General features: G+C 50.5%; 4 protein-coding genes across 15 annotated transcripts in view; 2 read left to right on the plus strand and 2 right to left on the minus strand.

The window, feature by feature from the left end:
* The window catches only part of LOC309655134 (cathepsin G-like), a 37,063-nt gene extending 34,545 nt beyond the window's left edge, over window positions 1-2,518 (minus strand). For all 3 annotated transcript variants that reach the window (XM_082450013.1, XM_082450021.1, XM_082450020.1), the window contains exon 1: window positions 2,352-2,518. The gene's annotated coding sequence lies outside the window, so the exon portion shown is untranslated. The remainder of the gene's footprint in view (window positions 1-2,351) is intronic.
* A 121-nt stretch (window positions 2,519-2,639) lies between these two features.
* SDR39U1 (short chain dehydrogenase/reductase family 39U member 1) lies at window positions 2,640-5,776 on the plus strand. The gene is given in 8 exon segments (XM_082450009.1): window positions 2,640-2,713; window positions 3,058-3,164; window positions 3,258-3,342; window positions 3,345-3,388; window positions 3,390-3,409; window positions 3,716-3,837; window positions 4,600-4,743; window positions 5,020-5,776. Coding segments are annotated over 8 exon segments (990 nt in total). The 5' UTR covers window positions 2,640-2,658; the 3' UTR covers window positions 5,433-5,776.
* Window positions 5,777-7,154: 1,378 nt separating this feature from the next.
* Window positions 7,155-15,768, minus strand: KHNYN (KH and NYN domain containing). 4 transcript variants are annotated; one of them, XM_082449989.1, is made up of 8 exons: window positions 15,487-15,764; window positions 14,604-14,824; window positions 12,668-13,788; window positions 12,379-12,509; window positions 12,196-12,292; window positions 9,456-9,563; window positions 9,146-9,247; window positions 7,155-8,606 (listed from the first exon to the last, which is right to left on the minus strand). In XM_082449989.1, exons 2-8 carry the CDS (start codon window positions 14,802-14,804, stop codon window positions 8,354-8,356), a joined length of 2,013 nt encoding a protein of 670 aa, XP_082306115.1. In that variant the 5' UTR covers window positions 14,805-14,824; window positions 15,487-15,764; the 3' UTR covers window positions 7,155-8,353. The 4 variants fall into 4 exon arrangements, 3 of the variants coding, with proteins under 3 accessions (XP_082306115.1, XP_082306116.1, XP_082306117.1); XM_082449990.1 differs by having other exon boundaries at window positions 15,622-15,763; XR_014260629.1 differs by lacking the exon at window positions 7,155-8,606 and having other exon boundaries at window positions 9,382-9,563; window positions 15,487-15,768.
* Window positions 15,769-16,181: 413 nt separating this feature from the next.
* On the plus strand, window positions 16,182-25,350 carry CBLN3 (cerebellin 3 precursor). Of its 7 annotated transcripts, none has more exons than XM_082450023.1 (5): window positions 16,183-16,925; window positions 17,219-17,338; window positions 17,678-17,791; window positions 24,089-24,154; window positions 25,053-25,350. In XM_082450023.1, exons 1-5 carry the CDS (start codon window positions 16,626-16,628, stop codon window positions 25,185-25,187), a joined length of 735 nt encoding a protein of 244 aa, XP_082306149.1. In that variant the 5' UTR covers window positions 16,183-16,625; the 3' UTR covers window positions 25,188-25,350. The 7 variants fall into 7 exon arrangements, with proteins under 7 accessions (XP_082306154.1, XP_082306149.1, XP_082306155.1 ...); XM_082450024.1 differs by having other exon boundaries at window positions 16,185-16,925; window positions 25,110-25,350; XM_082450027.1 differs by having other exon boundaries at window positions 16,186-16,925; window positions 25,009-25,350.
* The last annotated feature ends 879 nt before the right edge of the window (window positions 25,351-26,229 follow it).

Genomic DNA, 26,229 nt, shown 5'->3' on the forward strand with positions numbered 1-26,229 from the left:
AAGGCCGCGCACAGCAACAAAGACCAAATGCAGCCAAAAATAAATAAATAAATTTATAAAACGGGGGAGCAGAGGGGTTCTAGGCTCCTTTATCTGTTGGGTCTCCATGTTAGGATCTTGGTTGATTGGTTGGTTGGTCCTGTCATACTTTAATTAGAAGCTATGTGAAATGACGATGTGAATAGCATTTAGCAAATTACATCCCAGAGCCTGAGAGAAGTTGCAAAAATCTGCCCAAGCAAGATGAAGCAGGGGGCATTCACAAAGAGCTGGCATGGGGGAAGGTGCAGAGTTGCCAGCAAACCCCTCATCCTGCCCTGCCCTAGCCCACGCTGAGAGGAAGATCTCTCCCTGAGTCCTGGCTTCCTGACCCGCCCCACAGTGATGGCCTGACCACCCAGAGAGACTGTGCTCAACTCCTTTTGCTGTTTCAGGAAGCAGCTGTGGGGGAAACTGTCCCATTTCAATGAAAGAAGTCCTTGTGATTGCTACAGACTCAGGAGGGACCCTTGTCTTCCTGAAGGGCACCAGGTGCACTTGCCCCTACACCCAGATGTGCAGACAGAAATTTCTCAGGTCTCGTTGTCTGGCTCGGATTTGAACGTTTTAACTGCCAAAGTGTCAGATGGACTTTGAGATCTGTGAACGGTTTAACTTAACTAGATCAGTTGTCAAAGGAGAGGCTGAGGAGGAGGGAGAAGCTGACCCACCCATCTCCAGAACCCCAGAGTAAAAAGACTCTAAGGCATTACAAACCTGCTCTCCATAAGCCTCCCAGGGGAGGAGGAGTGGTTGCTGGGATCAGAGCGCTGTCCCTATGTATGTCCCCTCTTACAAGGGGCACAAAGCTCTGGAAGGGATTCCCACCTCACTTCCATGAGGATACTGATGGACCTCCACCCTCCTGAATCTGTGGTCGAAAGGCATCTGATTTAGCAGACTCTCCTCCCCCTCTCCCCACAGCTCCCCACCCCCGCACTGTCCCAGGTATTGTCTCCTGTCAACCAGGTCTCCAGGTTACAAAGCCTGACTGACAACGCACAAGATAGCCTCAGTCCCAAAGCACACTTTGTTTTTGGTCTCTGGAGAGTTCTTTTATTTTCTAGCTAACTCGACAACGCATTTAAGTGAAGATGTGTTCAATTCTATCCAGCATATCCATTTGTAACGGGAGTGTTTCAGGATTCATATGCCACAAAGTGTTCCACCCACATATTTTTTATATATATATTTTTTTTAATATTTATTTATTTGGCTGCGCTGGGTCTTAGTTGCGGCATGTGGGATCTTCGTTGCTGTGTGCAGTATCTTTGTTGCGGCATGTGGGATCTTTAGTAGCAGCATGCAGATTCTTTATTTGCGGCATGCTAACTCTTAGTTGCAGCATGCATGTGGGATCTAGTTCCCTAACCAGGGACCAAACCCAGGCCCCCTGCATTGGAAGCACAGAGTCTTAACCACTGGACCACCAGGGAATTCCCCCACATACTTTTAAAAGATCATTCCACTTGCAGTGTGTGGAACAGTTTGGAGAGAAAAAAACATGCAGAAGCAGAAATCTATTAAAGAGACTATTGCATAAAATAGACCAAAGAGGATAATAACTTGAAGAAGAGTCATGGTGGCAGAGATAGAAATAGATGGATCTGGGAGATATTTAGTAAGTAAAATCAAAAGGGTTTTAGATATCCAAGAAGATATATCCAGTGGGAAGTTTTTATAGGATTCAGGAGCTCTGAGGCTCTCCTATAGTTCATAGGCGATTCGGGAAGTCTTCTTTGAAAAAACTGGTAACCGAATTCACCGAGGTAGATTCTTGGGAGAAAGTGCACAATGGGAAGAAAGGAAGATCCGCAGGATCCAGCTTTGAGGAATATCAACATTGTAAGACCTTACAGGAGGTGGAGCAAGCAACACAGACTGAATAAAGCTGGGCGAAAGACCCAGAAGAGAGTGTGGCTTTCCTTGAGGCCGAGAAAAGAGCATTTCCAAAGGGAGGGAGGAGTCAGCAAGTGTCCAGTGATACAGAGGTCAAGAAAAACGACTGAAAACTAGGCATTAGTTTTGGTGACACGTGGGAAATTAGTGATATTGGCGAGAGGGGCAATGAATGATAAAGGCAAAGCCAGACGGATGTGAAGTAGAAGTAGAAAATGGACACCGCTCTTTTAAGAAGTTTGGCTATGAAGTTAAAGAGAAAGATAGGACATTAGCGGAGGAAGAAGAGCGCTGGAGAAGGGTTATTTTAAGTCGAGGGGAACTTGAGAACGTTTAAATGCCGACAGGAAGGAGCCGGAACAGGGAGAAGAAAAGGTGAAATAATAGGCCGGGTAGAAAGAAATCCATTGTACCTCTGGGCGGATTCTCTTGTACTACGTATCCACCACACTGAAGAGACAGCCAGAAGCCGGATGATTGAGCAGCTTCGAACTTTAGGTCACAGGTTTTTTCTACACTAAAACCTTCCCTCCTCCGCCTCCTCCCCTTCTTTCCCCGCCCCCTCAGTCTATTTCTCCACCCCCCGGCCTCCTTGCCAAGATCCCCGCCTCTCCTTGCAGTGAAATATACAGCCTTCACTACGAATTCTTCCGGGTCGCCAGGCAGGGCCACGCCCAGTCCTGCCCACCCCACAAGTGGAGGGCGCTTCCCGAATGACGCATGCGCAGAAAGGCTGCAGTCGTCCTAGAGGAGGTGGACTGTAAATCTTGCGCAGGCGCCTGAGGTCCTGGTCGCTATGAGGGTTCTTGTGGGTGAGGGAGGGCAGGAAGGGGGAGTGGGAGGAGGCCGGTTTATACAAAGAAAACATAGCCAGAAGTTGAGGGCTAGGAGGCCGTTTCTGAGAGAGGGCACCGTCTCGTGCACAGGCAACCTGGCCTTGGCCTCAGAGCCCGAGAAGCCGAATCTCCCTAAGCTCTGTGACCTGTGTCACCTCTGCATCGCGGGGAGGGGGCGAGGAGGAGAGAAGTCTGGCGTCAGATGGGAGGGCACCGGAAGAGGGGGCTACGTGGGGATGCAAGGCGCCCCCGGGAGGGTAAACACCTCTCATTTTCTGATCAGGTGGCGGGACGGGCTTCATTGGGACAGCCCTAACCCAGCTGCTGAAGGCCAGGGGCCACGAAGTGACTTTGGTCTCCCGAAAGCCAGGGCCCGGTCGGATCACGTGGGTATGTCCAAATTCTGGAAGCATGGGGGGTGGGGGGGCCTAGTTCGGTGGCGCAGGGCGAGGGCTCGCGGGCACTGTGTGCTTTCTCCAACAGGATGAGCTCGCTACGTCGGGCCTGCCCCGCTGCGATGCCGCCATCAACCTGGCGGGAGAGAACATCCTCAACCCTCTCCGCAGGTCAGCCGGGCCCTGAAGCTGACATCCTTCAAAGCAGAGGGAGGAGAGGGCCGACTCTGAGGAGAACCTGTGAGCTGTGGAGAATGGGACTTCCAGATTGAGAACTCAACCCATATCCCGGACTGCTCATTCCCCCACCCCCACTCCTCCACACCCACTTGCCCGTCTTCCCGCCCAGCTGGTGGACCTTACTCCCCACTCAGGATGCCCAAAGTAGACATACCTTTTCCTTCTACAGAAGAGATGGACCATTTCTCTAAGCTGCAATGCAGGGTTTTATTAGAAACGGATATGGATGGGCCCCAGGGAAGGAGAGGGAAGGAAGGGTATGTGCATGTATTTAGTGGCATTTTATTTCCCCCGTTTCTCCTGCAGGTGGAATGAAGCCTTCCAAAAAGAGGTTCTCAGCAGCCGCCTGGAGACCACCCAAATGCTGGCTAGAGCCATTGCCAAGGCCCCACAATCCCCCCAGGCCTGGGTCTTAGTCACAGGTGTAGGTATGTCCCACACCACCAACCCTTAGACTAGCCAGGGAAAGGAGGGAGCACAGTGAGGGGCAACTCAGGCCCCAGAGTGCTGGTCTTTTCCAAGCACGGGAACTACCTAGGCCCTCATTCCATGCATATTTCTCCTAACTTTTGTGTACTTTCACTGAGAAATGGGGACCTCAGAGAAAGTGAGGGGAGTGGCACTGCTCCCAGTGCCAGGGAAAGTCCCACCTACTTCCAGGTCCCTTAGTCCTTATAGCACAGTTCTTTAGGAACAGAATTCTTGATTCTTGTATTTTACCTTTGGGACCAAATAACAAATATATATATATACACACACACATTAGCCACTATTCTAAGTGATTTGCACATAATACATTTAATCCTCACGAGAAACCTATGCGGTAGGTACTATTATTCCCATTTTAAAGATGCAAAAATTCTGCACAGAGAGGTTATGTGATTTGCCTGAAGTCACAGAGTTAATAAATGGTGGAGCTGAGATTAAAACTCAAGGCAGTCTGGCACCCGTCTTTGTTCTTAGCTTCTCACTCTAGCACCTCAGCTTAGCCCCATAACGAGAAATAAGAATGACTCCAGGGCCGGAACAGGTCAGCAATGGAGAAGATCAAGGGGAAAATATCCATGGCTCTGAGTTCCCATGGGGAGATCCCAAGGGCCAAGGAGGGTGAGGCCAAGGGGAGCCTTGACTGCAAAGGGCCAGACAGGACCAAGGACACCCAGAGCAAACAAGTGCTGTTCCACCGGCAGCTTACTACCAGCCCAGCCTGACAGCCGAGTACGATGAAGACAGCCCAGGAGGAGATTTTGACTTCCTCTCCAACCTTGTAACCAAATGGGAAGCTGCAGCGAGGCTTCCTGGAGATTCTACACGCCAAGTGGTGGTGCGCTCCGGTGAGAACCAGGGGCCTGGGTATCAGACAGGGTTGGAATGTCTTCTCTGGGCTGAGAGGGTGGGGGGATAAGGGGAGCTGGGCTTACAGAGGATGCCTCCACTTCTAGCTAACATACAGGTGGGAGGGCGGGACATCCCAAAGAGAGCCACACCCCTTGCCTGCCACAAAGCAAAGTCAGCATGGGGAAAAGGTGAGGAAGGGGAAGCAGGGAGGAACAGTGGGACTGCCTGGAGGCTGAGGGGCCTTCCTGTACTGTCCTTCTTGCCTGCTCTAGGGGTTGTGCTGGGCCGTGGAGGCGGTGCCATTGGTCACATGCTGCTGCCCTTCCGCCTGGGCCTGGGGGGCCCCATCGGCTCAGGCCACCAGTTCTTCCCCTGGATTCACATCAGGGACTTGGCGGGAATCCTGGCCCACGCCCTTGAAGCAAGCCACGTGCAAGGGGTCCTGAACGGAGTGGCTCCAGCCTCCTCCACTACCAATGCTGAGTTTGCCCGGGCCTTGGGCACAGCCCTGGGCCGCCCAGCCTTCATCCCTCTCCCCAGCACTGTGGTACAAGCTGTCTTTGGGCGAGAACGTGCCATCATGCTGCTGGAGGGCCAGAAGGTGGTCCCAAGGCGGACACTGGCTGCTGGCTACCAGTATTGTTTCCCAGAGCTGGGGGCCGCCTTGAAGGAAGTCATAGGCTAGGTGGAGGAGGCTCAAGGAAGGGCCTGTTGCCTGTCCCTCAGCGAGGGCTTCCTAATGAGAAACTATGAGCTCAGGTTCTCCTCTACTTGAAACCTGAAACCATCTGGTTCTTAGGGAGTCCTCTTTCTTTCTCATTGTCCTGTTGCCTCATCTTATTTAACTGAGAGACTGTCCGCTGTTTCAAGGTTGCAGTCTCATCAAGTTGGGACCTTAACCTCTTCAACTGCTCCTAAATAAATTCCCAAGTTTGGTTTCCCTGCATGTCCTGTTCCTGGCCCATTTCTCCTTTTTGCTGTGTAGAGAATGTCCCGCGGTTTAGGCAATAAAGATAAATCATCTCACTAGCTTCAGCTCATCTCTTTGGCCTAGGTTCTGAAATTTATTTCAAGAAGTGCCATCCTAGAAGACCCTTTACTTTACACGGGGTTTTGAAAGTTATAATGTGCAACATCTCCCTTCTTGGTCCCTCCATTGCCAAAAGAGCTGGCAACAAATTTGAGGCACGAGGTTATGACAAAAGTAGAGGCAAAAAGAATGGTGATCCATTTCCAGTGGGCTCTGTGGTCACCCTGCATACTTGTTTCACGCAGTGCCATTAGGATGCCAGCAGAGGAAGGGACAAGGCCCAAGTCCAGGACAGCCTTCAGTCTGTCACTGAACAGCAGTGAATTGATAAAGCAACCACACACTGGCCCCAGTTCATCAGGCTGCAGCAGGACAAAGCTGTGCAAAGCTTTAGGACTGTCAAAAGATAAGGACTTGCCTCTCATCTGACTGGGGCCACTTCAGTCAACCAGGATCCCTAGCACAAAGGGACAGAAGATACCTCGAGCCCACTGCATACCCACGAGCATTGAAAGTGAAAGGTACAAGGAACCTATCAAAAGGTACAAACTCAATCCTTTCAGGGAAAAAGAGTCCCAAGTATTCATCAAGGAGCCTCTCCCTTTTTATCGACCCTGGTTTCTGCCACAGTTTGACCAGAAGCAGTTCCCCTAGCCCCCAATTCAGGCCATATTAACCAATCTTCTTTCTTCTGAGGGGACTATGGGTTGTCTTTGAATCACTGTTACCACCCCAACTAGCCTCTCCAACTCGCCTGCCCCCAGCCCAGCTCAGTGCAGTATAGTGGTGGATCTCACCAATGGGGAGGGGCAAAGAAACTGGGACCCTAGGACCCTCTCCATCATCATTCAGCTCCACATGCTAGTTGCTGATACAAGGATCTGGGGTGATTTCAACTCCCTGTGCCACTCAGGGAACAGAAATCAGCCTAAAAAGAGGGCCATGTCCAGGGACTTGCTGCAGGGCCCAGACAGCACAGAATCCAGGGACACCTGTCTTACTTCTTTATCTGGTTTTGGACTCTAGGAAGTTGACTGGCTCTGTACTGTTCCTGACGGAATGACTGGCCTCAAAGGTAGAAGTAACAGAAAAGCATATTTGGGGATGCACTAAAGGAAGGACTGACTAGTACTGTCCACGGATGGATGTGCTGCCTCGGAGGCAGTCAATTCCCTGGTACAGGAGGACTTCAAGCAGATACAGGACAATGACCTGTAGGAATCAAGGAGGAAAGAGAATGTCCTGAGGTGACAGCAGCTGGTCTGGTGGCCAGTCAAGTACCTTGTGACTCTGATTCTTCAATTTTCGTTTTCCAGATTGGTTCCTCTAGATACAAACTCTATAAACCCTCCCATCCGCATACACGCACACACAGAGCAGAAGTGGGTCTCGCTTTATGCAACATATATGTTCTGTAAAGAAGATGCTAGGGTCAGGTCACATGAACATTTTCCTCGCAGAACATGGCTTCATTGGTTTGGTGACTGCTCAACTCTCGAGCAAGTGCATTAACCGGGGACTGCGGACTTTCTGCTTTCTGACACGTTCGTTCAACTGTAAACAAACACCTGAATGCAACAGGAGAGCTGCCATTGATAGGAAGGAACCCTGAGAGTTTTCTGGTAATGCAAACAGTCACCCCTAATTAACCGTTTTGTAAATGTGGATTTGGGGGGGGTTGCCCAAAAGGGACGCAGCCATTATAGGGCACATTATACTGATGCAGTGTAAAAAATCTAGGGCACAGGTCCTGGGGACAGAGGACCCTCAGCTCTCTGAAAGTGAGGTTTTGGTTAGGAAGCCTGTGCAACCACAGACAGACACACCTGAGGCTTGGTCCAAGTACCTTTCCTCCAAGGAGCTTTCCTCCACGTTCTCATCTCTCCTCCCAACAGGCATTTTTACCCCTGACTTGTAGGCGGAAGTAAAGACCAAGATCAATCAAGGTCACAGGCAGGCATAGCTGAGACCAGAAGCCAACTCTCCCTCTGCCTTCTCCACCAGATCCCTGCTGCCCCACTGTGACCCAGAGCCCATAACACTAGCCTTTCCAGGGCCCAGCATTCCCTTTGATGCGCCCAGGAGCCCAGCCAGGCCTGGGACTCGTCCTGTCCTCTGGCCATCAGAGCAGCAGCCAGGAGGAGGAAAGGCTTAGCTTCCTGGCCACCTGTTCTACATTCCCCTCTCACCCACCCTTGCCTCCATCCCGAGCTCAGCGTGGAGGAGGGGCCGACAGTCCCCATCTCCGTGACCCACCCTTCCCAGCAGCCCCCATTCCCTACAGAAACCCTGCATAAGGCAAGGTTAAGAAGTTAAGGCTGAGCAGAACCTCCTGAGAGCTGGTTGAGGCCCTGACTCAAGATGAGATCAGGTCACCTTACAGACCTGTCCCCAAAGTGCCCCAGGCAAGAGCATTCCCCACACACGAATGCGCTTCCTTGGTGCTTCCCTGACACAAAGCACCAACTCAGGGTGAGACTGGGTCAGGGTCTGAGCAGCAGAGGGACCCTCACAGAATGAGCTGAGCTGGATGAGGCTGGAGCTGACGGGGTGGCAGTCACCAAGACAGGTGAGGCTCAAAAGTTGAGACTGAGCAGGGCCTCGGAGAGCTGGTTGATGTCCCGGCAGTACGGCTCCCGCTGCAGGATGAAGTCCACCTTGTGATCCTGGCCCCAAAACACCTCCAGCAGTTGGCGCCGGAGCCGCTCTGTCTCCCGCGTCTTTCGAATGCCACCACTGCCTTTTTCCTCTTCTTTTCTCCCCTGCTGCTGATCACTGTGTTCTGTGAAGCCCTTGGCAGAATGCTGAGCCTTAGAAGACCCCTGTGCCCTGGGAAGCAGCAGAGGGAACAGGAAGAGCTGATAAGCATCCTCGAGGGAGGTTAGAGCCCAGTGGGCCTCCCTGCTCTCCACTCCCAGTTAACTGCCCTGCCCAGTCTGGGCTCTGGGGAGCGACCCTGAAGTTCCAGAAACTGACCACTGAGGGGCAGTATCAACCCACTTCTGAAGGGAAGATGGCCTGTTCCTTTGGAACCTGGAAGGTGAACCTGCCACTATCTAGTTCTAGTCGAATCAATTAATCACTTTATGTCCAACAGAGGGCATGCTCAATGCAGCTGGCTATAAGTAAAAGCAACCACCTTCCAAATAACTCCATCCAACACACTGATTAGGGAAAACAGGAAACAGGAGTTTCCCTCCCAGCCAGGAGGGTCTGAGTCAGGATTCCTTGGGCCAAGCCCAAGGCAACTTGAACTACTACAGAATAAAGCTGTCCCAGATTGAGGTCATTCTTCCCCCAATTCTCCAGGCCTGCAAGGCCCCTGCAGAGCAAAAGCCAGGGCTGCCTAGGAGAGTCTGAGGCATTACCTGACCGGCTTCTTCAGGAACTCATCCAGTGTAGGGCCATTTCGCCCCAATGGGTCATCAGGCACCATGAAGAGGTTTCCCACGAAGGTGAAGGGCAGCAGGCTGGATGGGCACAGAGAACGTGTGGTCACAGAAGGGCCTCTGCCCACCTCCCGGACAGTGAAGACCAACACCATCAGAAGCTGCCCGCCACCATCCTCCGCAAAGCAACGTCAGCCCCTTCCCAGAGTCCTAACCCGGTGGCACAGCAGAGCTGGTTTTAGAGAAAGGTCTGAGTCCGTGCCCTGTGCTCAGGGGAGGGCTCCCTCACCGCTCTCTAATGATTGCCATCCACTTCTCAGACTCCTCTGCCAGGTCCCGGAACTGGTCATTGGAGACGATGATCCCATCCGTCTCTTCAGCCAGCTTCACCATGAACCTGTCACGAAAGCCACGGCAGCCATATTGGGATTCTCCAAGGTCCCAACCCCAAAGAGCGTTATCGACTCCCGGGACCCACTTCTGGTGATGGAGATCTGGCCCCCTCACCTTGATCCAGCCACCAGGTGACTGACTGCATACGGGCGCCATGGGGTAGAAAGGAAACCCATGAAAGATGAATCCATCGTGGTTCCCCAACAGCATCCCCTCAAGTCACCACCATCCTCCACTCAACACTCTGTGCCTCATTAGTGTGAGACAGAAAGATCTGGCTCTGGCTCTGTCTCCTTCCACCGTGCCCCCATGAATCAGTCACAGATCCATCATGCTCCTCCTCTGAAAGCCTTTCCACTCTGCTTCCTTCCTTTCCAGTCCCACCATTACCATCTGAGCTACTTGGACATTGCAAGCGTGGTACTACTGCATAGCCTCCTGATGAGGGGCTCCCCTGCCCCCAGCCACTTACCACCCTCCAGTCTCTCCTGAACCCCCCCAAGAACATGGTCTTCCCTCCACAAAAGTCTTCCAGACATGCCCTTTATCTACCAAATATTTCCACATGCCCAGGCCTGGCAGCCAAGGCCGTCTAGAACCCAGCTCCAAGCCACTCTTACGGCCTTATCTCGCCCCATACTCCCTAATGTACTCAGCTCCTGCCAAAGTCAATGATCAGATTACACCCTGTCCTTCAAACATGCCCCATGCTGTCCGGCTTCCATGTTTCTCAAACTATTCCCTCCATCTGGAAGGTGCTTCCCCAACCTCCCTGATGAACGGAATCACCAGGGGAACTTTAAAAAAAATAGATGCCTGGGCCCCACTCTAGTAATTCTGATTCCACAGGACTGGGGTAGGACTCATGCGGTGAGTCCTTTTTAACAGGTTTAAAACCCAGAGCTCCAACGCATCCCATGTCCTTGTCAACCAATCAACAAAAACTCTCAAAGCCTTCTCTTCCCACAAAACCCCAGCCAGAAGGGGGATCCCTTTCCTCGCCATTCTGTACTGTTTGGTTTACAGTTTCTTTGGGCTCTTTGACGTCAAGAATCAGGTCTTCCCTGATTCCCTGCATTCCTGCTTCCTTTGGCAGGCCTCGCACCTAGTACTAAGCAGGCAGTCAGTATTTGAAAGACAGTGTGGTATAGAGAGAACTAGTAATCAGGATTCGGTGTGACAGGTGTCTGGTTCTGAGTTTCTGTCTGGGAAACAAATTAAGAAGATGACATAAAAATGTATATGGTATCATATAATGTACAAAAGGTATTTTCAAGTTAAGCATATTTCAATACTATTATCACGTTACATCATACGTTGTTCCGCAGTATTCAGTAGGCCTGTGCTACGTGCCACTGTGTTTTTCACTGTAACTAGGCAAAATTCCAAATTCATATTGTGCTGTCTGCCTATCAGGACGTACACAACTGTACAGACATGTGCCTTCAAAATTTATTACAACTGACTCAACCTTCAGTTTTAACTGTGTCAGTGCTGACGTGTAAAGAAGATTCCATAGTGCAGATAACCTGTGAAATCTAGACAAAAAACAGAATAGCATCGGGAGACCGTGAACTTTTTGTAGAATACCATTTTCCTATTAGGGAGTAAGAGCTAAGTATTTGAAAAAACAAAATATATAATCACTTCAGTTTGGAAACTCGTTTTTAATTTAAAACCGAAAATCCTAGAGAATAAAGAACTTGTCACTAGTTTTTTTTAAATTGGTTAGTTAGCTTTTAAAATCCGCCCATCTCCCACGCTGTGTGCACACTGGGGAGGGAATGTGCCCCGTGTTTTTCAGTTAAACCAGCTAGCAGCTCTAAGTTCTCATTTTCCCTTTGCTACTTCATAGCCTTTGCCAAGAAAGTTAACTACTCTGACCCTCCGTCTCCATTTCTGTACAACAGAGGTAAGACCCTCTGCCACACTTGATTGGATCCATGAAAAACTAAGGAGTATCACTGCCCTCCTGCCCAGCACCTTGAGTGAGACAAACACATACCTTAGCTTCTTTTGACATTCACAAGGAGGATGAATGAATGGAAAAGGACCTTGAGACAAAGAGATTAATCCACTAAGAGACTCCACAGTCAATGACTGTGCAACCTGGGACTCAAATCCAGACCTGCAAATTCTAAGACCAGTGATCTTTCACTATCTCTTATAATACCATGTTTTGTACAGTCTTATTATGCATGGAATGCATTTCTTCATTTATCGTTATTTTGAACATTTACTCCGGTTTTTCCAGAAGGTTGAGGAATTTCTCTATGTGTTTGGACACCTAGGTTGTAAGAGGCATTTGTCAGCTATTCATGTCATTGGCTTTCCCATCTTTCCATTAAATCAGTATTTTCTAGACAGTAAGGCACTATATAAATATGAGGCATCCTTTAGTTTGATGAGTGAAAAGTGAAGGATGAGTGGACAAACAGAGCTGTCCACCATCCATCTCATCCTGCCTGCAGGGCAGGTTTACCTCCCCAATCATAGGGGCTCACGAAGGAGAAATGACCCTTGTCCCACGACTCAGGCTTACAGACAGTGTGAAGGGTCAGGAGCTTCTGTCTCTCCCTCAGTCTCCCACTTGGCTCCTTGAATGTCGAGCCTGTGACCAAGAGAGAAGCAAGTACCTGTCGTCATAGGAAGAGATCCTCTTGCCATCCAAGACCCGGGAGGGAGTGAGGGAGAGCAGGCTGAGGGAATACAGCTTGTGCAGGAAGTGACCCTCTAGAGAAACAGAGGAGCACAATGGGGTTATCCTCAAGGTGGAAGCAGGGCCCATCGCCGGACACAAAAGACCAGGCCCAACTCACCTCTGACCTTGGAGTCCCTACTGAAACGCCACTGAGGCACAAAGACAGTTATGTCGCGGTGGCCACGGTCCCAGAAGTACTGCACAGCGATGGCAATGCCCCGGCTGGAGAAGTAGTGCTGGAGGCCATGCCTGCAGTGGAAAGGGGTCAGCGTTCTGGCGCCCCCAGGGGGGCCTGGCAGCCTGGCTGTACTGCCCCCCACTTCGCACATATCCCCAAGGTGAACGCAACTGCCCATCTCGTCATCTCATCCCCCTCCCCAGGACTCTCAGCCCCACCAGGTACTCACACCATGGCCACGTTGCTGCCATCGATGACAATATGGCGCAGGTCTGGCTTGCCTGGCACATTGGCAAGGCACAGGGTGAAAGGGTCCTGGAGGGCCTCCTGGAAACGCTGCGTGCCAGTCACCAAATTACCCCCCCGGGTGCCTCGTTTCCACGGAGACCCCCGACCTCGAGCCACGACCTGCTGCTTGTCTGCCCTGTCTCCTCTGTCCCCTCGATCTCCGCAGTGCCAAGGGGGTTCAGGCGCTGGTGGGGGGCTGGGCACTCTTGGAGGTGAGGCTTCCCCATTATGGAGCCGCTGCAGGAGGGAGGCTCCCCGGGGCTGAGCTGCCTTCTGACAGGGGCCCTGGGTGCCAGGAGGCTCGCCCTGAACCCAGAACCTTCCTCTTTCCTGAGGCACCCCCTCCTTCCCCAGGGCCTTCCCTTTCAGAGGCATTGCCTGCCCTGCCTCTCCTCCTCCTGACTGTGGCCTGAAGGCCACTTGTCTCTCCCAGGCCTCTTCCCCGGGCCACTCCTTCCACCCCAAATCCATCTCCCTGGGACCACCGTGCTTTGTCCCCTCCTTCTCCATAGCACGTGTCTCTCCCCTTGACTCTTGCCACCCTGCAGGTCCTGTGTCCAGAGACTCCCTGCTGTCACTCAGGGGACTCCTGACTCCCTGGTGCTGAGCACCCAGCAGACCTGGGCTCCCCCACTCCCAGGACGGGAATGCTTGGGGCCCCTGCCCCCTGGATGCCTCTTGCACCAGGCTCAGCAGTTCTTCCTGGACAGCAAGGGGCAGCTGCAGCAGGGCCTCTGTGTGGGCATCCCCCCGGGACTGCAGCAGAGAAGAGAATTCTCTCAGCACTCCAGCACACTGAGAGGCTCCAGGGGATGGCCCCAGCCGAAAGTCCCAGCTCAGGCGCTCCACCAGCTCCTCCACTCGGCTCTGGACCATGACAAAGGCCTCGGTCAGGCCGCTGACCATCAGCGAGCCGGGCGCCCCCGGCACCAGGTGGGCTGATGTGCTCCAAGTCAGGCAATCAAGGAAGAAGCCCTGGGCTCCCAGAAAGATGCAGTGCAGTTTGGGTGGGTAGTGAATTTCATTCTGTAGCTCTGGGCTGCAGAGACCCTTCAGGTACTCCTGGGGGAAAAGGTGGGGAGGGGAGGTAGGAAAAAAAAAGAGACTGCTGGAATCCTAAGTGGCCCAATAGCTCCTTCGGGGCCGCTGCTCTCCTCTGAGCTCCAGGATGCCTGAGCAGAGCAATGGAGCCCTACAGATCCTGAAAAACGTGGTGGTTAAGAGGGGATCAAGAAACTCACTTCTTTGCCTTTCCAGTTGACAGCCTGTGGCTGAATTTCCATTTAGAACTTGCCTCAACTTAAGAAACTGTTATAATTAATTGGTTAAAAGGCTGTCTCTTCTAAACATTTATGTGTGTGTATGTGTGTTGTATATTTCCATCATAACGATCATCATTGATAACTTTTACTGAACTCACGCTTTACATCCTTTACCTAATTCACAATGAGTTCAGTGAGGTGGATACTGTTATTATTCACAGTTTATAGATAAGGAAACAAACTAGGACCACAAGGATGGTATTTGGTCGTGCCGTTCTCTAAGTCCTGACTAACTCCAAAGGAATCAGTGTGGCCTCCCACCCCACAGTGAATTCCTTGGTGGGGCCTGCTTGCCCAATCAGATTATCTCTTCTCGCCCAAAGAGTACAAACTGATTTGAACTGAGTCACTTATCTCCAAGCCCTGGCAGAATCTGGGTCATCGCAGCAGAAATGAAACCAAAACTCTTGACAAATAGAGAGTTTGGAAGTTCCTCAAAGCTCAGGGCCAGTGAGACAAGCAAAGAGTGGAGATCCTCCCCAGCCCCTCCTCTCTTCTGCCTCCTCGGGGGAGGGAGTCATTGTTTCCCCGGAAGGGTCAGGGAGAGGCGTTCACCTTGGCTCTGCTGGCGTTCTCCTTGGGGCCCTCCAGCTGCAGCCAGATGTGAGGGTTCTCAGGACAGTCCTTCGGGAGGACGCTCATCCCCACCCTGAAGATGCGCTCCACGTGGGGTTGCTGTTCCCGCACCTTGTCCTCGGCCTCCGCAGACACCGCAAAACGGTCAGGGGACGGGGAGCCAGCCCCCCAAGTAGGCATGGCTCCTTGGCCGCCCAGCCCTGGAAGGAGGGAAAGCAGCTCAGAGCCTCAATGTCCCCTCACCCCAAATTTGGTCTCCTGGCCTACACCAGCTATCAACAGGTCGCACCTAGTTACCAAACTGGTAAACAACCCAAGAGATAACCAGCACTTCAGTCCATCGTGGGGATAGGGAGGGAATGTCAGATTATCTGGACACAAGGGCCTTCTCTCCGGAGACAAGTCATGGATAAACAAGGCTGTCTCTCTGGGATGGGTGTGTGGCCTTTGGAAAATGACCACAGCCCTGAGCAGGAAGCGGGGGCGGGGCGGTGGGGGGGGGGGCAGATCCAGCTGGGTCTGGAGGCCAGAAGGAGGGGACAGGTGACGAAAGAGTCCCTCTCCTCTGGGTCTCTGCAATCTCCGGGTCCAAGACAGCCTCTTAAAGATGAATCCTCACCAGGGCTTGAACTGGGCTGTCCTCTGGGTCCCTTGTCAGCCATTTCCCAGGTTCTAGCCACTCCCACCCCTCCCCCTTCCTCCGCCGTCTGCTGCACCCCTCGGTCGCGCCACGAGCCCCACGCGGGGCCCAGGGGTCGGACCGGGCCCCGCCCATAGCCGCTGGCGGCTGCCGCCCCCCGACTGCGCTCTGCAGTGCGGCCTCTGGCTCCCGCGGCCCGGGCGCGGGGGAGAGCGCGCCTACCCGCCTCGCCGCCCGCTGCGGCCTCAGTCCCGCCGGCGCCGCTCGGTGCCCGCCGGCCCCAGCTTCGCCCGCGCCCCCGGCCCAGGGAAGAAGGGCGGGGGGCCCGAATCTGGGCGGGCCTTCCCGATTCCTCACCCAACGGGGACCTCTCTTCCCCACATCACGAACAGTTTTTTGAGTCACTTCCTGGCCGGGGGCGGAGTCAGCTGGGCCCCTCCCGGGGCTGGGCCTGCACCGAGCCCCGGCGCGCGCCCGCCCCCGCCAGCTGCAGGCGGCTCCCCGCCCGCGGCCGGAGCCTCGGCCCGGGCCCAGGCCCCAGCCGGCTCCCCGCCCCCGGCCCCGCCCACTCGCCCGCTCTTGCTCCAAGCCTGCGGGGTTACGTCTTCGCGCTCTTCTGAGTTTTCAATCGCTCCACGCAGTTGTTTCTCAGGAATGAGGAACCACTTCATGGAGAGATGGAGGTGAAGAGCGCTTTAAAGGGACTAATGCAGTCCCTTCGGATGAAGATACAGAAGACCAAGGAAAGGAAGAGACGGGCCCAGGGTCACAGGATAGTGACACTGTTGGGCCAAGCGCTTTCCACCAAAACAATTGCGGGGGAAACACAAGGACACTCCCTTTTTTCCAACGGTGGAAAAGATGCTGCTAAGAGGGCTGCTGACTTGCGAGGGATTTTGAAGAGGGGAGGAGTGAGGGGAGGAGCTGTAGGAGCTGTCTCACACATACGCACACACACACACACACACATACACATACAGGAACTCGCAGTCTCACACAGACACCCATGTTCTCTGTCGTCCCAGTTCCAGCCTTCAGTGCTCTCGGGAGGGGCTGCCCTGGGGTTCTGGCTGTAGCCCTCCTGTATGGCTGCCTCATTTCTCCTCTCCCTCCCAGAGCCCAGCTGCTGTCATTTTGTGCCCTGCCGAGGAGGCAGGAACTGCAGTGACAGCAGGAGTGAGAGGCAGGACAGAGTCGTGGGGCACAGAGAGGGATGGAGAGGGAGATGCCAAGACCAGGTGACCATGAGTCCCAGAGAGAGGGCTGAGAAGCAGGCTGAGGGGTGGTGAGAGCCTGGAGGAGAGGTGGGCAAAACCAAGGAGCAGACAGAGAAGGCTTGTGGGTCACAGAGCCACTCAGCCATGCTGGGAGCAAAGCGACACTGGCCACCAGGTCCCTCACTCAGCCCCGGGCTGACCTTGGCCCTGACACTTCTGGCCCTGAGGACCGGGTGGGCCCAGGAGGGGACAGAGCCAGTCCTCCTGGAAGGTGAGTGCCTGGTGGTCTGTGAGCCCAGCCGAGCTGCTTCAGGGGGACCAGGGGGAGCAGCCCTGGGAGAGGCGCCCCCTGGAAGAGTGGCATTTGCTGCAGTCCGAAGCCACCACCACGAGCCAGCAGGGGAGATCGGCAATGGCACCAGTGGAGCCATATACTTCGACCAGGTAATCCCTCTACCCTGCAAAAACCTGGAATCACTGTCCAAACCCACTCTGCTGCTAAGGAAACAGACCTGCTGCGGCCAGTTGCCCCCAAGCCCGCTGCCCGTCTCCCTTCCCTTCATTCCCACCACACCCTCCTTGCCCTTTCTCACCATTGCTTTTGAATCCGTGCATTCCTCCTGTTTGGTCTACTTGCCACCCCTTCCTTTCCTTACTCACTGCCCCTTCCCCCCAATCCTGGTTTCCTCGAGCCCCAGGCATCCCCAAGCCCCACTCAGTAGGGTCGCTTCTCACAGGTCCTGGTGAACGAGGGCGGTGGCTTTGACCGGGCCTCAGGCTCCTTCGTGGCCCCTGTCCGGGGCGTCTACAGCTTCCGGTTCCATGTGGTGAAGGTGTACAACCGCCAGACTGTCCAGGTGACCTGAACCCTAGGCCCTGTCCCATCCCTGGCTCAGGAGGGGAAGGGAACGGGGGAATAAGTGGAGCCCAGGGGATCCCCAGGCAGACCTCCATTGGCCTGCATCCTGGGGGGCCAGGAGCGAGGCAGGAACGGGCCCGCCTAGCAGAGACTGTGAAGGAGGCACAGAGTCCAACACCGGCCACCTCTCAGCCCTCCCAGGAGGGTGCTCTGAGCCTCAGGTTCCCAGGTTCCAGAGTGTCCCTCTGGGGCTGCAGAGATGGAAGGAAGCCCTCAGGAAAGTGGGGGTCCTGGGACAAGGACTGGGGTGAGGTGCTGACTGGGCTCCCCTCCCCAGGTGAGCCTGATGCTGAACACATGGCCTGTCATCTCGGCCTTTGCCAACGACCCAGACGTGACCCGGGAGGCAGCCACCAGCTCTGTGCTACTGCCCCTGGACCCCGGGGACCGGGTATCTCTGCGCCTGCGTCGAGGGAACCTGCTGGGTGGCTGGAAATATTCAAGCTTCTCTGGCTTCCTCATTTTCCCACTCTGAGGACTCAAGCCTTTCAAGGATGGAAATCTAGCCCCTGACTCCTGCCCTCTGCCCTCTCCTGCCCCAGAAGTAGCATCTTTAGGGCAGGAGAGAGACTCCCTCTGGCTGCCTTTATTCCACGTCCTTGCATGGGACCCTGTGCCAAACATCCAAGGTGAAGAGTAGAGCTCTGGTGTCTCGGTACCTGCCCCTCTTAACCTACCCCTCACGGTTGCCTCTCACTGCATCTCGTTCTGCCTGCAGCCCTAGGATCAGGGCAGGGTTTGGCAGGTAGGGAGGCCTGTGCTACTTTGCAGACTCTGCTCCTCCTGTCCCCCAACTCCAACCCAGCTTCCTGCTCAGTGCTATTTGGGAACAGGTGGTACAGGTGAGCCTGACAGGCCCCTACAGGGGACCAGATGGACCAGCCTCAGCATACCCAGCAGGATCCTTCCTGTGAGGAATGCCAGCATCACAGAGCTCGGCCAGCACAGTCAGAAGCTGAGCCAGCACCGTGCGGACTAGAGGAGGAGGGAGGCTCAGCCAGTAGCAGAACTGTGGGGTGGGGGGGGGCACAGAGTAGCCCAGAGCCTGTGGCTGGTGCAGCAGGAAGGGGGCATGCACCCAGCCTGAGCACAGTATACATTTTCCATGTACATTGGGGCAGCCAGCAGACGGTGAACCGGGCGTCTATTTGTGGCAGATCCCAGATGGACTCTGGCCCTCATCTCCCCACCCAAGACATGGGTGTGTATGTTTGCTTTAGCCGAGAGTGGGTATACAGAGGTTCCTTTGGCAGCTGGAGGTGGAGGTAGGTCACATGTGGGCAATTGTAGATCTCCAGGCATGGAACACATCAATGACCGTGGCCCCCTCCTAGAACTGCTCTACCTTTGTAGTCTTAAGTTCAATCACTTCACGCTCTGACCACCACCTCCTTCCTCCCAGCTCTCTCAGGGACCTTCACTGTACCTGTCCCACACTATCCCACAACCTCTCTTCTTTCTCCTGATTTGTGCTGTCTTATCCTCCTCCTTAAAATTCCTTGGATTCCATAATGCATCCTTTCAACCACTCTCCTGCCAGTATTATAAACTCTGTCTCATCTCTCTGGCCCATTGGCCCAGCATGGATGAATCTGTCAATAAAGTAATTAGAGAATGATGCTCAGTGAGACCCTACAGGATCACTAAAGAGAGAACACGACATTACAACTGGGTTCAGGGGTTACAGGATACAAGCAGGTATGCTGTAGGGAAAATAAATGTAAAACTGTATGTCAGAGTCAAATAAAAAAGGATTTGGTAGTGCCTGAGTTAAATAGGAAATACCAATGTGAATTTGTGGTTTTCAAAAGAAATAACTTTTTCAAACTTTGTCACTAAAGCGGCATAGAAACAACATCAGGAAAAAATCTGATATGCATTCTTAGCACCTGAATCTTTGCCTCAAATATTATTCACCTTTAAAAGGACTCAAGGTCCCTTGGAGAATAGCTCCATGTCATAAATAACTCTAGGCCTGGAACCTATTGATGAAGACAAAAAGCAAAGATACTTTCTTAAATGTAGGGTAGAGCTGAGAAGGCAAAGGAACCAATTTTAATAGGCTTCCACAAATTGACATTCTGTGACAATTTGATAATCAAAAGGAAAATAATATTGTTAATTGGAACAAGGTGAATTTTTAAAATCCACAACTCTGTTGTGATTTTCAAAAAGGAAAAAGTAACTATACAATGTGCAAAAATGTAGTTAATATACTGAGCGAAGAAGTATGACTATAATAGGATATTTTTAGTTAATTTAGATAAGTAGAAGAGTATAAGTATAGCAGATATTGTATCTATTCATAAGGTGCATTTATTTTTCTTTATCTGCATAAGTAGGGAGGGGTGGATCCAGAGAGCTCTCAGTAATTCCAGAAAAAGTTGGAACTGTATCAAAAATGAAAGAGACTGATTGGCACCATCTGGTCATATATTACAACTAGGAAGAAAGAAGCTCCAACAGTGTGTTACATGAACATGAATTAGGCAAACATCCAAAAGATAACTGCTCACTGCTCAAACATGATCCTTCATTTCTTGGGAAAGGGGGCCTCTATACTACACTACTAATTATAATGAGATTACAGTAACAGTAAAACCCAAAATAATAATGGCTTAAACAAGATGGCAGATTATTTCTGTCTCACATAGAAGAATCTGCAAATAAAGAGTGCAGGGTTGGATGGCAGTTTTATGATCACCACAGCCCAGTTTCCTTTCTTGCTGTTCTACGACCTTTAGCATATCACCTCCTGACCCAAGATAGCTCCTTGAGCTCCAGCCATTACTTCACCCTTACAGTCCCAGGAAGGAGGAAGGAAGGGCAAACCCATTTCCTTTTAAAGAAGCTTTCTGAGAGGTACCTCCAACAGTTCTGTTTGCATCTCATTGGCTAGAATTTAGTCATATCTAGCCACACCAGGCAAGGGAGAGAGGCTAGAAAATAGAGTCTTTATTCCAGGCAGCTATGCCCAGCTAAAAGTCAGGAGTTATATAATAAGGAAGAAGAGGAGATTGGATATTAGGGAAAACAACAATATTGGGGATATTGGGGAAGTTTGTAAAAATGCAAATGAGCTAGATAAATTTGTAAATAATGTCAGTAAAGTTATTGTATTAGTTTCCTATTGCTGTGTAATAATTACCACAAAGTAGTGTCTTAACACAACTTTGAACTATTTATTATCCACAGTTTCTGTAGGTCAGAAGTCCAGCAGAGCATGACTGGATTCTGGTTTCATTAGGTCAAAAGAAAGGTGTAGGCAGGGCTGCCTTCCTTACTGAAGTAGAAGAATCCACTCCCAAGCTCATTCAGAATTCAGTTCCTTATGGTTGTAGGACTGAGGTTCCTTGCCATCAATCTCTGGGCCAAAAACGTCAGGCCAAGTCCTTCTCACAGTTTGAACCTCTCTGACCTACCCTTCTGTCATGTCTCTGACTTTAAAAATTCTCTGATTTTAAGGGTTCTTGTGATTAGATTGGGCCCACACAGATAATCCAGGATAAGCTCTCTATTTTAAGGCACGTAACTTTAATTACATAGAAAATGTCCCTTTACTGTTAAACATAAGAGGTTTGGGCATGGACATCTCTGGGACATCTGCATATCATAGTCATTAAACTTAAAGATGACATCGTTTAAAGAAAAGTCATCCAGTTACAATACACTAATTCATGCAAAAAGTGTGGACTTGAAAAGTTCTAGTGATATATAAGATAAGCACTGGCTCAGATTTTCATCATCTTAGAAGGTAAAGTATTTCCCAGGTCCCAACCAAGAATTCATTGATTAATAATTCAAAACTTCATCTGCACTGAGATAATATTCTTCTTTTGGATATCCAAATTCAAAAATTGGTCTGAACTGAGATAGTGTCCTTCTCTTGGGTCTACAAACCCATTTTTATAATGAGTATAAGAGTAGGTGTAAAAATTTTTATAATCCTTGTAAGATGTGTGTGCTTTACCAAAATGCTTGATGCTTTTAGAGAAGCTGACATATTATACTGATGATTTGATTGAAATGTATAGGAAGATTTAAGTTTGCAATCAATGTTTAAATAATTTGATTTGTAAAATGTGTAGATTTTTACTTGGTTATATAAATAGTGTTTAAATGTTGCGACAAGTTTTGCTTAAGTAGGTTTATGAAGTAAATTAATTAAACAATAAATAAAGTACAGATGGTGGCTAGTGTTCCTCTCCAGGCACAAAAATCTCCTAGGACTCTAAGGATCCTAAGAATAGAATCCAACTGTCTGCCTTCCCTACACCCACGCCCTGGCAGCTGATTGCTACAGAGAAAAGTCCTGCTGAAGGATATGCTGTGGATCTAAGTCCATGGTCTCCAGCCACCCCTGGAGCAATTCTCCAAGCAATTCTTCTGTGGTTTCCTTTGCCAGCTTCTTTCCTCATCTTCCCTGGAATCCAACTGAAGGCTTCTGTTCTCTCCTTAAAACTTTTACTCCTCCAACTGCCCCCATTGCCAGCAGCAGATTCTTCACCTTCTACTTCACTGAGAAAGCAGGAACCCCAGGAGGAACACTTCCCACCAGCGCATCCGAAAACTCACCTTCCTCCTCATCTCTCCTTCCTGTCTGGCTCAGTAGAAGTCGTGTCCTTCTTTCTGTCAAGGCGGCTATCTTCATCCACCAGTCATGGATTCCATTTCCTGGAAACATACTCTTTTCTTTTCCTCTCCTCCCTCCTGTATGTTCAATGTCTCCCTCCCTACTCACTCCTTCTGTTGAGCAGTTAAATAGACGCAAGTCTCTTAAGTCTAAAACAAAAAATGATGGATATGGAAACAGTGGTAGATATATGGTTACCCTCAGCTTTATATGCTAGTTAGCATCACCTCTCCTCCCCTTTAGAGCCAAATATCTATGCTTACCAGTTGCTCACCCCTTAAGTCAACTGTGGCCTCTGCTGCTCCACCTAAACTGCCCTCAGCTAGTCACTCACAATTTCTGCGTCACTAATGTCACTATCATCTAGTCCTCTGTCACTCAGGCTCTCCCTAACATTTGACCCTGTTGGCCACACCCTCCTTCTAGAAGCGCTCCCGCCCGCATTTCCCTGACTGTGCATGCTCTGGGCTCTGCTTCCACCTGTCTGCTGAGGCCACTTTCTTTTTCAGCCTCCTGTACCTCTGCCCATCTCCTAAATGTCAGTTTCCCTCAAGGTTCTGCCCTAGGATTCCTTTCATCCTGACACACTCTCAAAAGCCTGAATCTCCATCCATATGCTGACAACTTCCACATTTTTTATCTCTATCCAGGACCTCCCTCCCAAATGACAGACTGCTACTTTGCCTAGCCCACCTTAAAGTCAGCCTGCTAAAATTAGAGTCTTTCCTCCCGAAATCTGTTTTCTCCCTTATTCTCTGTGTCTAAAAATAGAACGTCCCTGTTGCCCTAACCAAACACCAGCCATGATCCTCGATTCCTCCCTCTCCCATAACCCCCATAAATCAGTTCCATCCATTGTTTTCCATCCATCTGGCTACCGATATCTCAGAGTTCTACGAAAGCTTCCTAATTGGCCCCTTGGCCTCCAGTTTTGCTTCTCTGAGTCCATTCTCCACACGGGGGTTGCCAGAGTGGCAACTTCACTGCCTAAAGCCCTTTAGGGTATTGTGGGGAAGGGAGAGGGTCTAGGATTAAATCCATATTGCTTAACGTGGTTTTTTTTTTTTAGGTCCTTTGCAATCCAGCTGCTGTGACCTCCCCTGATTCATTTTTCACCATCTTACAAAATAGCACTATTTATTAGCTGAGGGAAAATGGCACCCCCTTGTGTGTTGCGGGACCCATAGCTGGTGTATTAAATTAAGGATATGCAGATTATGATCTGCTGAATGCGGAAGCACAGGCCACCACATGGGGTCCGGGGGTAGCTCCCTCGGTTCCCCATCTGGGGAAGTAAAAACTCTGTAGTCGTTTTGATTGAAGGTGTAGTACACTCGCACAAAGGAAGTAAAGTTTAAAGATTTATTACTTACAGATCCCAGAAACCAGGAGGGGGAAAAGGGAAGCAGTGAGCCAGGAGAAGGGCAGTCCTCTGTCCCAGTTCACATGTGAGCAGGATAGCAAGAACCTATTATGTGTAAGGTAGTTGGGGTGCAGGTCACTAACTTTACCCGGGCTCAACTACAAGTGGTCATTTCAAAAGGCGCCCCAGCAAAAGCAAGCGGGAATTTGGGGCAGGAGTCCTAAACTCAGGTCCTTATCTAAATGTCCAGACTCTGGATGTGAGCAGGGTCATTACACTGTAAAATGCCTAAGTGGCAACTCAAAATAGAGATTTTTCTCATTATAGCTCAGAAAACAAGGGCATGGCATTCGCGTCAAAATTTATCAGGGCCAACAGAATTGTTCTTGGACCCAACTGAGGTAAACCAGGCTCTGTTTTAGTTTGTAAATCATCTTAATCTGGACCAAACTGAAATGGAGAAATCTTAATATACAGTATACTAATGTATATTAATATCATACATTAATAAAGGATAGAGAGGTCATAGATGAGTGGGGAGAAAGTAACTCTAGCAACAAAGTGAATATACTTGCATGAGAAGCAGTGAGCATAGTGGTGAAGGTGGTGGGCACTGGAGCCTCTCACTTAGTAGCTGCATATGACCTTCGGCAAATAACTCAAACTCCCCTTGCCTCATTTTCTTCCTCTAGACAATGAAGAGAAACATGGTATATATCCCACAGCATTGGAAAGCACAGAGCAAGTATCCACTATATGTAAGTTACTGTTACCATATGAATTAGGAAACAAGTTAAAACTGGTACATGTCCCAGGGATTCTTGGACAATCTTTAAAAAGTGGGTAGGTCTTTAATCCATTTTGAGTTTATTTTTCTGTATGGTGCTAGGAAGTGTTCTAATTTCATTCTTTTACATGCAGCTGTCCAGTTTTCCCAGCACCACTTACTGAAGAGGCTGTCTTTTCTCCACTGTACACTCTTGCCTCCTTTATCAAAGATAAAGTGACCATATGTGCATGGGTTTATCTCTGGGCTTTCTATCCTGTTCCATTGATCTATATTTCTGTTTCTGTGTCAGCACCATACTGTCTTGATTACTGTAGCTTGGTAGTATAGTCTGAAGTCCGGGAGCCTGATTCCACCAGCTCCGTTTTTCTTTCTCAAGATTGCTTTGGCTATTCGGGGTCTTTTGTGTTTCCATACAAATTGTACAATTTTTTGTTCTAGTTCTGTGAAAAATGCCATTGGTAGTTTGATAGGGATTGCATTGAATCTGTAGATTGCTTTGGGTAGTATAGTCATTTTCACAATGTTGATTCTTCCAACCCAAGAACATGGTATATCTCTCCATCTGTTTGTATCACCTCTAACTTGAGGACACGGGGAGGGGGAAGGGTAAGCTGGGACGAAGTGAGAGAGTAACATGAACATATATACACTACCAAATGTAAAATAGATAGCTAGTGGGAAGCAGCTGCATAGCACAGGGAGATCAGCTCGGTGTTTTGCAATCTCCTAGAGTGGTGGGATAGGGAGGGTGGGAGGGAGACACAAGAGGGAGGGGATATGGGGATATATATATGCATATAGCTGATTCACTTTGTTATACAGCAGTAACTAACATAACACTGCAAAGCAATTGTACTCCAATAAAGATGTTAAAAAGGGCTTCCCTGGTGGCGCAGTGGTTGAGAATCTGCCTGCCAATGCAGGGGACACGGGTTCAAGCCCTGGTCTGGGAAGATCCCACATGCCGTGGAGCAACTGGGCCCGTGAGCCACAACTACTGAGCCTGCGCGTCTGGAGCCTGTGCTCCGCAACAAGAGAGGCCGCGACAGTGAGAGGCCCGTGCACCGCGATGAAGAGTGGCCCCCACTCGCCACAACTAGAGAAAGCCCTCGCACAGAAATGAAGACCCAACACAGCCATAAATAAATAAATAAATTTATTTTTTTTTTTAAAAGTGAGTAGGATTTTTGTTCTATTGTAGCCATTTACCTGTTATAATGCTGCTTTCTTTCAGGTGTGTTCACTTCTACCCAGAAACACAAGGACATCATAAACGGTCCCTAGGAAAACATGGTATAGCAAAGCTTAGGGGGTACCCATCTCACCAGATAGTTAATGTACATTTTTAAAAATTTTTTATTTGAGTACAGTTGATTTACAATATTGTGTTAGTAGTTTTTGTACTTTTTAACATGAGAATGAGATACACTGCAGGACGTTCTTTATATAATATTTTTGCTTATGTCTGGGACTGTCTGCCTACTGGTGACTTTGTAATTTCTCTGTTAGAGACTTGGGAAGCTCACCTGCCAGCGCCCCAAATGAGAAGGGGAAATCGTGATGGTATAAAGGAGAGAAGCAGTGACTAGTAGGCTGCACTGCCCATGGCGCTCAACTGTGGACACATCTTTATTCGCTCCGCTAAAAATATGTCAAATCAGACCTTGTAAATTGTTCAGCCGCGAAGAAGAGAAATCTCACCAACACAGGGCTCAGAAGCCAATGTGGATAAATTCTGAATATTGCTTAAAGTTCTCTTGAGTAGAAAGTAGAGGTTTTGCTAAGCCACCTTCCTGACCAATCTTTCACTTAGGAGTTCCGAACCTTTCACTTGCTGCCCTGTCCTAAGAGCATGTGCATTATTTTCAGTGAAGGGGGTCAGGAAGACAAGACCTCGCTGGATTGCACGCGAGTCGAGGCTTCAGACCCCTGTGCTGTGGGCTCCTATGCCGTGTTCCTTCCCTTACCACCCTGCAGTGTATTTGCTTGTTGAATTGCCTCCCTCACCTAACGGTGGGCCCCAGAGGGGCACCATGCCATTCC

This window comes from Balaenoptera physalus, assembly GCF_965194825.1.
Source record: "Balaenoptera physalus genome assembly, chromosome: 2".
Lineage (NCBI taxonomy): Eukaryota > Metazoa > Chordata > Mammalia > Artiodactyla > Balaenopteridae > Balaenoptera > Balaenoptera physalus.

Excerpts from the sequence above, each read along its gene's own strand:
- KHNYN (XM_082449989.1), bottom strand. The coding sequence starts at position 14,804 with ATGCCTACTTGGGGGGCTGGCTCCCCGTCCCCTGACCGTTTTGCGGTG. Across the intron at positions 13,789-14,603 it reads AGAACGCCAGCAGAGCCAAG|GAGTACCTGAAGGGTCTCTG; the intron begins GTGAACGCCTCT and ends CTTTTCCCCCAG. Across the intron at positions 12,510-12,667 it reads GGCAGCAACGTGGCCATGGT|GCATGGCCTCCAGCACTACT; the intron begins GTGAGTACCTGG and ends TTTCCACTGCAG.
- CBLN3 (XM_082450023.1), top strand. The coding sequence starts at position 16,626 with ATGCTGGGAGCAAAGCGACACTGGCCACCAGGTCCCTCACTCAGCCCC. Across the intron at positions 17,339-17,677 it reads ACAACCGCCAGACTGTCCAG|GTGAGCCTGATGCTGAACAC; the intron begins GTGACCTGAACC and ends TCCCCTCCCCAG. Across the intron at positions 17,792-24,088 it reads CCCTGGACCCCGGGGACCGG|ACAATGAAGAGAAACATGGT; the intron begins GTATCTCTGCGC and ends TTCTTCCTCTAG.